The sequence below is a fragment of the Jaculus jaculus genome, chromosome 9 (assembly GCF_020740685.1).
Source record: "Jaculus jaculus isolate mJacJac1 chromosome 9, mJacJac1.mat.Y.cur, whole genome shotgun sequence".
In the NCBI taxonomy this organism is placed as follows: domain Eukaryota; kingdom Metazoa; phylum Chordata; class Mammalia; order Rodentia; family Dipodidae; genus Jaculus; species Jaculus jaculus.
Genome location: NC_059110.1, coordinates 8524816 through 8541305, shown reverse-complemented (window position 1 = coordinate 8541305; position 16490 = coordinate 8524816). Strand labels below are relative to the sequence as shown.

The window sequence follows — 16490 nt, the reverse complement described above, 5'->3', positions numbered from 1 at the left end:
TAGCCTCACATTTGGGATTACAAAAGTTTTGTTGTTGTTGTTGCCTTGCTTTTTAAAACACCACCGTTGCCATCATCACTGTGTGTGTGATGTGTGAGGGTGGAAGTACACACGTGCCGCAGTGCATGTGTGCGGTCGAGGACAACCTGGGGCTGTGTGTCCTCTCTTCCCACTTTGGCTTGGCAGGCTCTCCCTGACTATCACTGAACCTCTCACGGTGCGCAGCCTGGTGCGGTCGGTGGTGCCGGCCGAGGAGCCCTGCCCAGCCTCTGTGCTTCATCCCAGTGAGATGTGAGGACGGCCAGCCGTTGCTCCTTGGTCCTCTGATTTAGATGAGGTGCTCTGAGAGAGGTTTGGGGGAGGATCCCAAGACCATAGTAAATGATGTGCAGAGTTCAGAAATTATCCCCTTTTTATGGCACTTTAAGAAGCGAAAAATAGCCGGGTGTGGTGGCGCACACCTTTAATCCCAGCACTCGGGAGGCAGAGGTAGGAGGATCGCCATGAGTTCAAGGCCACCCTGAGATGGCAGAGTTAATTCCAGGTCAGCCTGGACCAGAGTGAGACCCTACCTCGAAAACCACCCCGCCCAAAAAAAAAGAAGTGAAAAATAAATTTTATATTCCTACTTGTATGTCTAGAAAGTGGTCTGGAAGGATGGATACAATATTCTTTGTGGCTATAAGGTGGTAGGATTTAAATGTTCAGGGCCATCTTTGTTCTTTAATTTTATCTATCTATCTATCTATCTATCTATCTATCTATCTATCTATCTATCTATCTATCATCTATCTGAAAGAGAGAGAGACAGAGAGAGTGAGTGAGTACAGGCACACCAGGGCCCTTGCCACTGCAAATGAACTCTAGATGCTTGCACCACTTTGTGTATCTTGATTTACGTGGGTACTGGAGAATCAAACTCAGATTATCAGGAAGTGCCTTTAACTGTTAAGCTAGCTCTCCAGCCCTGTTTTAACTTTTATCTATTTATTTGAGAGAGAGAAAGAGGCTGATAGAGAATGGGCACGCCAGGGCCTCCAGCCGCTATATATGAGCTTCACATGCTTGCGCCCCCTTGTGCATCTGGCTTACCTGGGTTCTGGGGAATTGAACCTGGGTCCTTAGGCTTTGTGGGCAAGTGCCTTACCTGCTAAGACGTATCTCCAACCCTATTTTTTTTTTTAAAGAATGAAAATATAATTAGAAAACAATAGAAATTCTTTTCTATTTTGATATAAAATAAAACACTTACAAGAGAAATTAAGGAGGTAATTTCATTAGCCGTGCACCGTATGTGATGTTAAAATGATGGGTTGGAAATGAACACTTTAGCACAGGGCCCTCAGCAGTGGAGTGGGAGGCGTAGGCTCTGTTAGAAAGGGCTTCCCTCGGCTGGGTGAATTTGAATGTGGCAAGTGTGCTTACCCACTGAGTAGAAGGCAACGCGTCCTCAGGATAGCATGGGTTTTCTGTGTGTCCTCACCTTTGCTAGTGGTAGTGCTCAAGGTGGTCTCTGACACGGCTTCTTTCTTTCATAGACATCTCTATTCAAACCAGCTTTTCAATGACCGTGAAAGTCAGTGGTGTGGCTCAAGATGGGACCACCATGTACATTCATAACAAGGTTCACAATCGGACGCGGACCCTCACGTGTGCAGGGGTGAGTGTGTTTGATGGCTCCACAGTGTAATGTAGAGGCTTTGAAAAATTGTGTGTGTGTGTGTTAATTACTGTTGTTTAAGTTAACATATAAGTAATGGGATCTTTAAATTGTTTTTTTCAAGGCAGGGTCTCACTCTGGTCCAGGCTGACCTGGAATTCACTATGTAAGTCTCAGGGTGGCCTCGAACTCTCAACAATCCTCCTACCATTGCCTTCCGAGTGCTGGGATTAAAGGCGTGCGCCACCACACCCAGCTTGTGATCTTTAAAATTTTTAATTTATTTTAGAGAGAGAGGATATGGGTGTGCCAGGGCTTCTTTTTTTTTTTTTTTCTTTTAAAACCATATTTTTTTCTTTTCTTTTTTTTTTAATTTTTAAAATTTTTATTAGCATTTTCCATGATTATAAAAAAAATCCCATGGTAATTCCCTCCCTCCCCACCCCCACACTTTCCCCTTTGAAATTCCATTCTTTATCATATTACCTCCCCATCACAATCATTGTACTTGCATATATACAATATCAACCTATTAAGTACCCTCCTCCCTTCCTTTCTCTTCCCTTTATGTCTCCTTTTTAACTTACTGGCCTCTGCTACTAAGTATTTTCATTCTCACGCAGAATGCCAGGGCTTCTTGCTGCTACAAATGAACTTCAGATGCATGCACCACTTTGTACATCTAGCTGTACATGGGTACTGCGGAATTGAACCCAGGCTGGCAGGTTTTGTAGGCAAGCACCTATAACTGCTGAGCCATCTCCCCATCCGCCATGACATCTTCACATATATGTGACATTATTCTTTGCTCTCCCTCCGTCTCCTTCCCCACTTCTCTCCCCCATGCCCTCTGCCCTCTACTTACTTCTCCACCCCCTTTTGCATTCCCATTATATATATATATATATATATATATATTCCTTTCCTAGTGTTTTGACGCTCCTTCCCCCCATATACACACATATATGTTCTTTTAAGTCTAGGTTCTGCATATAGCAGAAGACGTGGGACATGTGACTTTCTGAATCTGGCTTACTTCTCTTTTTAAATGTTGGCATGTGTATGTATGGTGTATGGCGAATGCAGATGTGTGTGCTGGCCTGCGGAAGTCAGTGTCCTCCACTGCTTTTCCTTGTTTCCCTGAGACAGAGTCTCTTGCAGCACCTGGAGCTGCTGCTTTTTCAGTGGGACTGGCTGACCTGCAAGCCTCAACCATTCTCCATTCCCCACAGGACTGGGATGACAGGCCCATGTGGCCTCGCCCCGCTTTCCAGTGTGGGTCCTGGGGATTAAACTCGGGCCCCCCAAGTCCCTCATGCTTACATGGCAAGCATGCTTACCTGCATGTTTTTCCAAGGTAGGGTCTTGCTGTAGCCCAAGCTGACCTGGAATTCACTATGTAGTTTCATGGTGGCCTTGAACTCACGGCAATCCTCTTACCTCTACCTCCCGAGTGCTGAGATTAAAAGTGCGCACATCCATACCCTTCTACCTTCTTTATCTCTTTAAGGCTTCTTACATAGGACACGAGTGTGTTTTGCCCTGACCTCAGACATTTAAGTATTGGGAGGCTTTCAGTCAAAAAACTGGCCTCTTTGGCATCACAGTGATACCCAGAAAGCCACAGAAGTTCCTCACAGCAGCTGGGTATCATCTCACAGGGCAAGTGTGTCTGCTCAGATACGGAGCGATGCTGAGGGCGTGCTGGCTCGTGTGGAAAGGCCGTCTCATGTGGAAAGGCCGTGTTGTGTGGAAAGGCCGTGTTGTGTGGAAAGGCCGGCTCATGTGGAAAGGCTGGCTCGTGTGCAAAGGCCATCTTGTGTGGAAAGGCTGGCCTGTGTGGGAAGGCCGTCACTCACCCTGTGAGCCTGGCCTGGCCTTTGTAGATTGCACACCCACATCCTGGAGTGAGAGGTCGCCAAATGGAGGAGACAGTGCTCATCCTGACCGACCAGAGAGCAGGGCTCTTGGTGGACTGTGAAGGGTCCTGTCCACACAGTCCACTTGCTGCTCATCTCAGTCTTTGCTATGGGAAGGGGAATGTCTCCAAGTAGGGAATGGCAGGTTGAAAGGGGGAGGGAAAATATCTTAGTCGTATACTTTGCATATGGTCACAGCTCTTGCAGAAGTGAGCCCAGGAGGAGCAATGAGGCTGTGTCATGTGATCTCCTGTGTCTTAACTTGCAGTTCCCTCTGCGCTACATTTGCCCAAGGGCCAGGCTGGCCCTGTTGCATGGTTGGTTAACTTTTCTACACAGGTGACATAGTATTTTCAGCCATCCAAAGTAGGATGATTCCAATTACTGTAAATCAGATATTATGTTTCCAAAACTAGCCCTTGGGAGTTTTCTTTCTAGGAACTTCTCTGGCTAGCATCTGATTTTTTATTTTTTCTGAACCTCTGGTGTGTTTCCTGGAGACGATGCATTCTGCTCGCCTGTTGTTACAGCATCACCCACACGGTGTGTGTCTGTTGCGGGAGGGTCCTTGATGACTTTAATGACACAGATTTTCCTCTGTTTGCAGAAATGTGCAGAAATTATTGTGGCTCACCTTGGCTACCTGAATTACACACAGTATACGGTGACCGTGGGATTCGAGAACCTGAACCAGCCCATCAAAGAGATGAACTTCACAGTGAGTATACGGCTGCGCACTTCCTCACTTCCTTGGTCCCGTCCCCCCCCCACACCCCCCCACCCGGGCTACGCGGCTGAAACGCCCCATGGAGTCTTTGGACCCAAGCATGGAGTTTATTTTGGACCTAAGCATGTGGAACCGAGACTAGCTTAAGGAAACAGCGAAGAAATTGGAGAAGCTGGGGCTGGAGAGATGGCTTAGCAGTTAAGCACTTGCCTGTGAAGCCTAAGGACCCCGGTTGGAGGCTCGGTTCCCCAGGACACATGTTAGCCAGATGCACCAGTGGGCGCACACATCTGGAGATTGTTTGCAGAGGCTGGAAGCCCTGGCGCACCCATTCTCTCTCTCTCTCTCTGCCTCTTTCTCTCTCTGACTGGTGCTCTCAAATAAATAAATAAATTATATATCTATATCTATATAAACGAAACTGGAGAAGCTGGACTAGGGAGATGGCTCAGTGGATAAGACCCCTTGCTTCCCAAGCCTGAGGTTCGCTGCCCGTGTCTGTGGCCCCAGCATGGACGGCATGGAGACAGGAGTGCAGAGTGGTGAGCTCCAGGTTCTCCGTAACCCTGCCTAAAGGAATTAAGGCGAGACGGTGATAGAGGATACTGCCCTTGAGGCTTGCCCATCTGTGTATACCGTGCACACACACACATGCACACACATCCCACGCATGTGATACACAAACACCAAGAGGAAAAGGAAGAGAAAAGGAGCGAGAGCAAATGCTTCAGGGTTCTGAGATTTTTTTTTCCGTTTTTTTAAAAAGGTTTTATTTTATTTTTTTAATTTTTTTAAAATTTTTATTAGCATTTTCCATGACTATAAAAAAAAAATCCCATGGTAATTCCCTCCCTCCACCCCCCACACTTTCCCCTTTGAAATTCCATTCTCTATCATAGTACTTCCCTATCTCAAACATTGTACTTAAATATATACAATATCAACCTATTCAGGGTTCTGAGATTTAAGATAGACTGTGGTCACATCCCAGTTGGAAGATGAGGCATGTCCTCCCTTCCACCAAGGGATCGACCCTCTCCAGCCCTGTGAGAGGTCTGTGGGCCCAGCCATGACCCGCCCCCCCCGAGATGGGAGAGCGGTCAGAACTCAGCAGTAGGCTGCCCTGTCCCATGTCGGTGCCAAAGCCTGCCTCCTCCTTCCCCTTCGCCGGGAGTTCCTGTGGCCAGCGAGTGATTAGGCGTGAGAGCTTCGGGGCGGGGAGATGAACAGCATTCGAGTTCTGCCTCCTTCACTTCCTGGTTTGACTCTGCCGAGGCCCCAGTTCAGTTTCTTCTCTCCGTAAAATAGTTTAGAGTCTTGGATGGTAAATGAATTGCTGGAGGGTCCTTTGTAAAGATGGCAGCTTTATTGACATGTCACTCATATTCCCTTTGACATGCACGGCCCGGTGGTTCTAGCATATTCACATTTGTGTGCCCCTGCCACCTAGCATCAGGGCAGCTCTGCCACCCCTAGAGCGTAAGTGGGCCTGGTCGTCATTGCTCTCCATGCAGTGGGGCTCACGGCCCACGTGGCCTTTCGTGACTGGCTGCTTTTCACTTACCAAGATGTTGGCACGGCTCATCTGGTCTGTTGAGGGTGCTGCAATTCCTTTGCTTTTTTTTTTGGTTGGTTTTTCAAGGTAGGGTCTCACTCTAGCCCAGGCTGACCTGGAATTCACTATGTGGTCTCAGGCTGGCCTCGAACTCATGGTGATCCTCCTGCCTCTGCCTCCCAAGTGCTGGGATTAAAGGCGTGCGCCACCACACCTGGCATAGTTCTTTGAATAAAGAACCAAGAATCTGGAAACACCCAGACAGAGGGCACAAGTAATATATTCAGAACAATACATAATGTAAAACTTGTAAGTGGTTTATTTCTGGAAATCTTCCACCTAATATTTTTGGCCTGTGACTGGCAGAAGGTAACTGAAATCATAGGATCAGGGCGCTGCTGTGCTTGTGGGTAAGGCTCACCTCTGCATTCTTTTTTTTTTTGTTTTAAATTATTTATTTATTTATTTGAGAGCGACAGACACAGAGAGAAAGACAGATAGAGGGAGAGAGAGAATGGGCGTGCCAGGGCTTCCAGCCTCTGCCAACGAACTCCAGATGCGTGTGCCCCCTTGTGCATCTGGCTAACGTGGGACCTGGGGAACCGAGCCTCGAACCGGGGTCCTTAGGCTTCACAGGCAAGCACTTAACCGCTAAGCCATTTCTCCAGCCCATCACCTCTGCATTCTAAGAGCAGCCGGTCTCCTTGGCCGCGCCCTGGGCCGCCGCGGGACGCGGGCCTGACACCACACCGAGCACCTTGGCTGAGCTTGCTGTCGCTTCTGGGTTCGTGAGCTGTGTTCTCTCACGCCAGCCACACCAGGCAGTCAGCACTCTCGTCCTCACAGTCAAGGCCGACCTGTCTCCTCTAAGTGTCCTCCCCACATCTATCTCATTTCTTTTTCCTTCCTAAGCCATGACCTCTGACTCTTGGTCCTTCAGCCCTGTCCTGTTGGTTGTCCTCTGGCTCCTGTGTGAATTGAGGGGTGGGGATGGGAGGTGGCAGGCTCTATGTTGAAAAGGACAGCTTCTCGGACCTATGCTTGTATTTGATACCCTGTTCTCATTTCACTGTCAAATGATAGTGTCCAGTAGTTCCTTCATATTTATTGATTTTTATTTTATTTATTTGAGAGAGAGAGAGAGAGAGACAGAGAGAGAGAGAGAGAGAATGGGTGTGCCAGGGCCTTCAGCCATTGCAAATGAACTCCATACATATGGGCCACCTCGTGCATCTAGCTTACATGGGTCCTGGGGAATTGAACCTGGGTCCTTTGGTTTTACATGCAATTGCCTTAACCGCTAAGCCATCCCTCCAACCCTCTTTCATATTTTTAAAGCTTGAAAACCCGAGCTGTGGCTCTGAGGACAGGCTTTCCTCCAGTGTTTGCTGCTCAGCTGGCTGGGTGGGAACAGTGGCTCCTTGACCCGTCCTCTGCCCCGTGGCTGTCCCATGCAGAGCACGCTGGGGATGTCCAGCACTGGTCTCGGCTGCAAGACAGTCAACTACGCCAACAGTGTCACTAGTTCCGTTTTTCCCTCAACATCCATATCTGCAGTGTTTGAGTCCATCCTTGCCTGCACAGGGTACAAGCAGATGCTGGAGGGACAGACGGGTGTTCTAACCCTCTAACCTGGAGATTATCACTGGGAGGAGTGACCCAGGGCAGGGAGTAGCCAACTGCTGAACGTGTACTTTCAAGAGTTGGGATTTAGGTCAGTGGGTGAATTCCGTCCTCAGCACTGGAAAAAATAAACCACAAAAAGACCAAAAAAAAGAAAGAAAGAAAAGGCAAGGAGGGAGGAGTAAATACACTGTTGTAGTCAGGTTCGCGTCACCCTACCAAGAGCAGCTTGTGGGGAAAAAAAAAGAGGTTTATTTTGTCTTACAGGCTCGAGGGGAAGCTCCATGATGGCAGGGAAAATGATGGCATGAGCAGAGGGTGGACATCACCCCCTGGCCAACAATGCACTGCCTACAGGAGGTGTTTATTCCCAAATCTCCATCAGATGGGAACCTAGCATTCAGAACACTTAAGTTTATGGGGGGACACCTGAATCGAACCATCACATACACTTTGTGTTATTGTAGAGTAAGCCTTGGCTCTAAGAGAACACATATGGCTTTCTTCTTTTAAAAAAATTATTCTTTACTTATTAGCAAGGAGAAGGAAGGAGGGAGATAGAGATAGAGAGAGAAAGTATGGGCATGCCAGGGCCTTCTGCCACTGCAAACAAACTCCAGATGCATGTGCCCCACTTTGTGCATCTGTGGCTTTACGTGGGTATGGGGGAATCGAACTGAGGCCATCAGGCTTTGCAAGCAAGCAGTTTAACCACTGAGCCATCTTTCCAGCCCAGCTTTCTGATGCTAGAAGGGCCTTGACACAAAAGCCAGGATATACAGTGAATACCATAAACCCACTGAGGAGGGCCCCAGTGTAACAGGAGTTGGGGGAAGGGATATAAGAATAAATCCTGCTATCATATATATACATATATATACATAAAATTAAAACTGAAAAGAAAAAACTCAGGGTATGGAATGACAGAACTTTAGATTTAAAAAAAGCCTTGGTTTTCCTGGGATCTGTATTGCTTATTTACTTCCTCTTACTTTACTTTTTAATTTCAAAATACTTTTTGCTTGGAGGTTAAATAAGCTCCAAAACCAACCATCCAACTTCATAGCTATTTCCATAGTATTCAGTTCCATCCAGTGTCTAGAAATGTCCCTAGACTGGCCTATCTCATCATGCATTCAGACACCAGCTGTTGCCAAGAGAACTCAGTGACCTTCCTTCCTCCTAGCCCTGGCATGGCTGGTGTCTGGTGTCTGGTGGAGGGTGGGGCCTGCCTGAGCTTCGGCATTCATTCCTTTCCTTCCTTCTGGTCAACTTGAGGGAAGACGTGACGTCATCTTGACGTCACTGGGTCCCATTTAGGCTGGATGTGCTCAAGACACACAGATGATTCTCAACCACCGCTGTCTCCCACCAGGAGGACGGGTGTGCTCTGGGCCTGGCAAGAGGTGGAAGGCTCCCTGTGTGCCTGGTGCTCAGCTGGCTGCTTGGGCCTGCTGGAAAGCCAGAGCAGAGTTAATGTTCTCCTTCCTAGTTCCCCACCTTCCTCCCTGACCACCTGCTTTAAAAACAGTACACATTTTATCCCTTGTTCTTAAGAATAAGGCATTTTCAGTTTTGTCAAAGTGAATTATTTTCTTTTTTTTTCAAATATTTTTTATTTTTATTTATTTATATCTATTTATTTATTTTTGGCTTTTGAGGCAGGGTCTTGCTCTAGCCCAGGCTTACCTGGAACTCACTATGTCGTCTCAGGGTGGCCTTGAACTCATGGTGATCCTCCTACCTCTGCTTCCCAAGTGCTGGGATTAAAGGTGTGTACCACCATGCCCAGCCATTTTTATTTATTTATAAGAGAGAGACAAAAAGAGGGAAGGAGAGAGAATGGGCACACCAGGGCCTCTACCTACAATTTTGAGTAGGTAACAGTGCCCCCTTCGTATGGAGGAGAAAACTGAAATGGAAAGATTATATCATTTGCCAGCTGGAGAATGGAGGTGCTGGAATTTGAACTTATCAAGTCTCTGACTTCAGGATTTCCATGCGTCTTCTGCGATCTCCACCAACATCAATGATCACATGTGGGGTTTTGCTCAGTAACTTTATTGAGGTATATTGATAGAGAGAGAGGTGTACATATCTAAAACCCAAAGTCTGACCCATTCTGACCTGGGAAACTATTCTCTAGTCAACATACCAAGCATGCTGGTCACCACCCATCACCCAGACATCCCCTCCCCCTTTCTCTTATCATTTCTCCATCCTGAGCAACCCCCAGTCTTTCATTACGACCCACTTACATTTTGTAAGCATTTAGGTAGAGTAACACAATGTGTACTTGTTCAATATGCTGGAGGGTTTTTTGGCAAAATTATTTTGAGATTGCGTGATGATATTGGGTATATCTGTACATTTCTTTCTGTTCTTAAGTCACTTGTGGATATAATAAATGTTGTTCATCCATTCACCTGTTTGTAGGCATTTGAATTGTTTCCAGTTTGGGGCTCTGACGAGGGAAGCCACTGTGAACACCTGTTTTCTATGAGTGTTTCTGTTGCTTCATGTCCCTGTCAGTCTTTTACATTCTGGCTGTTCCAACAGGTGTGTAGCAGCCTTGCATTGTTCTAATTTGTAATGTTTTGAAAATGTTCCTCACTATCTTCTGGTTTGCATTTTTCTGACAGGAAATCTATTTTCCTTATCTTTATTTCTTAGCATTGTGAGTTCATTGCTTTCACTGAACTAAAAAAAAAAAAAAAAAAAAAAGGCCAAATATTTTTTCGACAACCCTCTGCTCCCAGTTCAAAGACTCCAAGCATGTGTCTGAGGCCACGCGAGGTTGTTGCATCACTGGTACTTTGCTTCTCTTTTGTTGGCTTTCCCTTCTCCTTTCACAAGTGTCCATGCCATGTCTTCATAGTGACTGTCTCTGTAATGCCCATGTCGCCACAGAACAAGCCGACTTTCCTCTATCATCCTTAGCCTTGTCTACTGGTCCAGTCATGTGTGGTTTCTGGGTTGGTTTTGATTGGTTAGGGGTTTCTCTCCTCATGATGGTTCATATTTTCCTGCTTTTAAAAAAAAATGTTTATTTGGAGCCGGGTGTGGTGGGCACATGCCTTTAATCCCAGCACTCAGGAAGCTGAGGTAGGAGGATCACTATGAGTTCGAGGCCAGCCTGAAACTACATAGTGAATTCCAGGTCAGTCTGGACTAGAGTGAAACTCTACCTCCAAAACACACACATACACACAAAATAACCCAACAACAGCAAAAAATTTTTATTTGGGCTGGAAGGTTAGCTTAGCCATTAAGTTGCTTGCCTACAAAACCAAGGACCAAAATTCGGTTCCCCAGGACTCACATAAAACAGATGTATAAGGTGGTATGTGCATCTGGAGTTCATTTGCAGTGGCTGGAGGCCCTGGCATGCCCATTCTGTCTGAGGGTCTCTCAAATAAATACGTAAATAAATTTTTTTTTTAAAAAGGTTATTTGCAAGCAAGAAGGGAGGAAAAGGGAAAGGGGTAGAGAGAGAGAGGATGTGTATGTGGCTTATGCACATGTATGTACAGATACATATGCTGTGTGCGTGTGTGTGTATGTGTATGTGTGTGTATACCTGGAGACCAGGAGAATGCCAGGTAGCTTTACTTTTCTTTGCTTGTCTATGTGTTTCCTTGAGGTGGAGTCTCTCACTGCTCACTGATCTTGCCATTTTTGCTAACCCCAGCAATTCTCTGGTCTCTGCTCTCCACAGACGTATGTGGCCACACTCAGGTGTTTACATAGGTGCTAGGGAATTGAACTCAAGCATTCTCAAGCCCTCTTGTTTGTGATGTAAGCCTTCCTAGCCACTGAGCCACCTCCCAGCCTCTAGTATGACTTTTATTTTTTTATGAAGAAATTGACAAGAATGGCTTTTGAGATGAGATTTAAAATCCAAATGACTTTATGGTTATAAAGTAATTTCTCTTCTGGATCCACCATTTAAAACTATTTTCAGTTCTTGGTAATTAACATTTTTACATCTGTTTTCTTTAAATAGAAGTAGAAACTATTAAGTGTTAAAATTTTGCAGTAAGCTGGGCATGGTGGCGCACACCTTTAATCCCAACACTCAGGAGGCAGAAGTAGGAGGATTGCCATGAGTGCAAGGCCACCCTGAGACTCCATAGTGAATTCTAGGTCAGCCTGAGCTAGAGTGAGACCCTACCCCGAACAAACAAACAAACAAAAAGTTGCAATGCTATAAGGAAACACTTAGTAAATTACTTATCCCCTCACCTTGGAGGTGACTGTTAATCAGCAGTCTGATGCATTTCCTCTACTTTCCATTTCAGTGGAAGACTTATAACCCTGCATTTTCCCAGTTGGAAATTTGGTTCCGCTTTGTCTTCGTGGTACTTACCTTCATTGTTACCGTGAGTACCATTCTCCTGACATATTGTAACCAAGTCAACCAGGGCAAGACCATCTGTGCACTTGGGATAATCGGAGAGCAGGCATGGGGGGTGGAAGGGTGGGGGCGGGGTGTTGTTAGTGGTTATCCACACTTGAGACACGCCCTCTGCTGGACTGGCCCAATATAACGCAACAGTCTGTGTCCACCAAACTGCTGTGGTCTCACAAGCATGTTATGGTGTCATTTAGCCTGTGCAGGCTGAAAATCGCTGAAGATCTCCGGGTTTGGAAGTGCTCACCACTGTGCAGTGAGGAATGCCATTTGGTCTGCATGGAAGGGATTCTGCATTATTTAGGATCTGGGTGCAGATCCAGCACTCCCTTGGGTTTTATCTTTGGAACATTCTACCGGGACTTTCTGTTTTTGGACTTAGGAGTAGCACAGAGAAACGATTCTGCAGATGCAATCTTTTGGCTCCTTAGCATCTAAGGGTTATATCTACATGCACATTATCACTTTGAGGAAAATGTTTACCCATAGAGACAGAAGGGTGCCCCCAGAGAGCCAGGCTGTGGAGACAGACTTCTGGAAATTAGAGACAGAAGTGTGCTGTGTTTAGTGGCTGGTTGCCATCTGAAGGTGGCATTCTGCCCTCGCCAGCTGCTGAGTAGGAAGGGTATGACATTCAGGAGATATGTTTAGTCTTCACAGTGGAAGCCCTCTTGCTACCAGCTAGAAACCTCTTAGGGCTTTGCAGACCCACTGTGTAGAGCAGGTCGTGGGTATGTGATGCGAAGTGTGGTTGGAGGTAGGGGCACAGACCTTTGAATCAGCCAGGAGCTGGGCTTTGGTACCCATGCCAAGCCTGGGGCCTTGGAGAATCCTTCTAAGTGAAGTGGGCCACTGGCGTCATAGTTGGCCTCAGAAATCCTCACTGATGTCCACGGGCATACCACCCTGAACATACCCGATCTCGTCTGATCTCTGAAACTAAGCAGGGTCAGACCTGGTTAGCACTTGGATGGAGAGAAATCCTTACTATTTTGGGGACTTCCTGGTGCCTGGATTCTCCTGGTGCTCAAAAACTGGTACTTGCAGTCCTGAGTACACTCCTAAAAGGGAAATGGGCCTCAGCCTCATCAGATAACCTGGACCAGGGAAAATGACCACAGGCCAGGAAATCCAGGTAGCCCAGGAAATTACAGCAGAACACACACACACACACACACACACACACACACACACACACACACACTTAAAAACCCAGACCTAAATGTCACAAGTTATATAGTGTTTTGAAGCTGTTTAAAGACTTTGTTATTGTTGATGTTGTTTTTGAGGTAGGGTCTCACTCTAGTTCAGGCTGACCTGGAATTCACTATGTAGTCTTAGGGTGGCCTTGAACTCACAGCGATCCTCCTACCTCTGCTTCTGGAGTGCTGGGATTAAAGGCGTGCATCACCACGCCCGGCTTAAGGACATTTTTGTGCGGGCTGGAAAGATGACTTAGTGGCTAAGGCCCTTGCCTGAGAAGCCTAAGGACCCAGGTTTGATTCCCCAGAACCCATGTAAGCCAGAGGCACAAGGCAGCACATGCGTCTGGAGTTGGTTTGCAGTGGCTAGAGGCCCTGGTGCGCCCATTCTGTCTCTCTCCCTCAAGTAAATAAATAATAATAAAATGTTTTTAAAAGAAATCCCCCCTCCCCGACTCCACACACTCCAAGAAAGTGCTTAAAAATAAACTCAGCTCTGACCGTAGGTATGAGCGCCATTCCTTGAGGACCCCAGTACCTTCCTTAGAAGCTGGTGCCATGTGTCACAGATGGCCTCCTGGAAACCAGGATGGCCTGCTGTAGTGGCCACAGATGTGCCTGTGTTCCAGGGACCACTGCGAGTCGCCGTGTGGGAGCAGGCTTGACCAAGCTCAGGTGGAGGCGAGAGGAATGGGGCTCTGCTTGCAGAGAATTGATGGCCCCCGTGGGAACAGCTTGTGACCCTTTTCACCTGTGGCCCCAGTGCCACAGTGACACATTTCACCTCAGTTACCCCTGGCACATCAGTAGCATTTGAACCGGGGCATGACCTGGCAGACTCTGCTGGCACTGAGACCCACCCTGCTGGGGAGCCGGGCGGTGAGCGGGCAGTCACGGGGCCCGTTTCCTCTGCAGTGCCTGTTCGCTCATTCCCTGCGCAAGTTTTCCATGCGAGACTGGGGCATCGAGCAGAAGTGGATGTCTGTCCTCCTGCCGCTGCTTCTGCTGTACAACGGTAAGTGCCATTTGCATCTTGGACCTTGCCTCTCTCAGACTCAGAGAGCTGGCAGGCATCCTGGAGGTGGCCTGATCCCAGTCCCCCGAAGAGCCTGCAGGGAGCCCCTCGAGGATCGTGTGCGGGCACACTCGCCCTCCCCAGGTGCCGTGTTGCACAGGCCACGGCAGGTGCCCGGATCCTTCGTCAACAAGGACTGCTTCTGTAGTTAGAACTTGGACGAGCTACAGGCGCAGCAGTCCTGGAACTTGGCTGAGGTGCCCATATGGCTTTCTCTTCCTCTGTCCCTGTTCCAAAAAGCATTTGCTTCCTGAACTGCAGCGCTGGGAATTCCCAGGCCCACGGGAGTAGCTGGTGCAGGCAGCTCTCCCTCGTGATGAGTGCAGCAATCTGTTCCACGGCTTTTGGGCATTTGGAAAACAAAATAGCCTTTGGTTCACTACCTGTCCTTCGGCTCTGAGCGGAGCAAACACGGGCCCATGCTCTGAGCTCCGCGGGGGCTTGGGGACTCTGTGCTGCGTGCTGGCCAGCCGTGTTCTTACCAGTATTTCTGTCTTCCGCCTCCCAGACCCATTCTTCCCCCTCTCCTTCCTGGTAAACAGCTGGTTCCCAGGGATGCTAGATGACCTTTTCCAGTCTCTGTTCCTGTGTGCCCTCCTGCTCTTCTGGCTGTGTGTGTATCATGGGATACGGGTCCAGGTAAGCTGGCAGAAAGACCTGCCTTCACTTGCAAAGGTTGGCCGTAATCCTTCAAGGTGGTCAAAGCTGCAGAAATCTTCCCCGCCCCCCCCCCCCAGACTGCACGGCGGGGGGCATTGTACGTAGAAATGGTGTGGGTGCAGGGGTCCAGGGTGCTCTGCTCTGTGAGGGTTACACATTTTGTTGTCTGTATTAACTTTTTGTTTTGTTTTTTAGGGAGAAAGAAAGTGTTTAACTTTCTATTTGCCTAAATTCTTCATTGTTGGACTATTGTGGCTGGCTTCTGTTACGCTGGGAATATGGCAAACGTGAGTAATTCCACACGGTGTGAGATGCCAGTCCCAAAGAGCATTGACAGTGACGGGTAACAGGCCCAGATCTCACTGCACTGCCAGCTCACCCAGGGGGAAATCGGCCCTTCACATTGCACACACAGTCAGACCACGAAGGAATTCGGCTTTGCCTGGGTGCCTGGTACTAAACATACCAGTCTGTTGGTCTGACATGGAAAATGAGGAAGACGTGCCACTTTAGACGTCTTCTCCAGAGAGAGAGAGACGGGACTTCTTTTGTTTTGGGGATGGTGCTCAGCACTGTCCCACAGAGCTTTGGGGTTCCCCTCTTGCTTGCTTCTTTGGACGTTCCAGTCCTGGCGCAGGCTTCAAGGTTTATCCTGACTTGGTTGCTGTCCTTCTATCAAATGGCACCACTACAGAAGCTGTGTGTCGCAGCCCGAGTCCCCAGAGGACTGTCCTTGGAGCAGCTCCCTGCCTCGTGTGGCGCGGGGCCTCACTCACGTCCTAGGCATCACGGTGGCACCAGCTGCATTTCTGTTCCCTGCTCCGGCCTGCTGGCCAGCTAACTGCCCGTGTTCACTTGAAAACAGCCCTCATGCAAGTTTATATTTACGTGCTTTTTTCTTTTCTTTTTTTTTGCTTTCTTTGTGTCTTCACTTTTTTCTTTGATGGTGCCCAGGTGTGCCATCAAAAACAGCTCCTCGGGCTGGAGAGATGGCTTAGCGGTTAAGCGCTGGCCTGTGAAGCCTAAGGACCCCGGTTCGAGGCTCAGTTCCCCAGGTCCCATGTTAGCCAGATGCACAAGGGGGCGCACGCATCTGGAGTTCGTTTGCAGAGGCTGGAGGCCCTGGTGTGCCCATTCTCTCTCTCTCTCTCTGTCTTTCTCTCTGTGTCTGTCACTCTCAAATAAATAAATGAAAAATTAAAAAAAAAAAACAGCTCCTCAACTTTCAATACAAATAGCATGTGATTTTTGTAAGAAGAAAAAAAAGCACAACTTTTTACCATGCTGATGAGCACAGACACTTAGCAGTGTTGGCTGCCTTGTCAGTGTAAAACATGAAATTGAGGATTGCTTTAAAATTCCTTCACTGTTGGTAGCAAATACTCAATGTTAACAAGAAAAGAACAAAATGAAAAAAGAAACCCAAGTGACACAAAAGTACAAGATAAAGTGAGCTTTTGTATTTTTGCTTTTTGGATCTCACTCGAGCCCCAGGCTGACCTGGAAATCACTCTGTGTTCTCAGGGTGGCCTCGAACTCATGGTGATCCTCCTACCACTGCCTCCCGAGTGCTGGGATTAAAGGTGTGCGCCACCACACCTGGCTTAATTCATTTGTGTGTGTGTGTGGTGGGTTGGGGAGGGGGGATGCACCAG

The 16490-nt window shown here is 47.7% G+C and overlaps 1 protein-coding gene across 2 annotated transcripts in view; it reads left to right on the top strand.

The window, feature by feature from the left end:
* Positions 1 to 16490, top strand: part of Tmem181 (transmembrane protein 181) — a 59594-nt gene that overhangs the window by 35565 nt on the left and 7539 nt on the right. For both annotated transcript variants that reach the window (XM_045158655.1, XM_045158656.1), the window contains exons 5-10: positions 1539 to 1660; positions 4187 to 4297; positions 11786 to 11866; positions 14016 to 14115; positions 14684 to 14814; positions 15031 to 15122. In XM_045158655.1, the coding sequence (XP_045014590.1) occupies positions 1539 to 1660; positions 4187 to 4297; positions 11786 to 11866; positions 14016 to 14115; positions 14684 to 14814; positions 15031 to 15122 (637 nt within the window). The remainder of the gene's footprint in view (positions 1 to 1538; positions 1661 to 4186; positions 4298 to 11785; positions 11867 to 14015; positions 14116 to 14683; positions 14815 to 15030; positions 15123 to 16490) is intronic.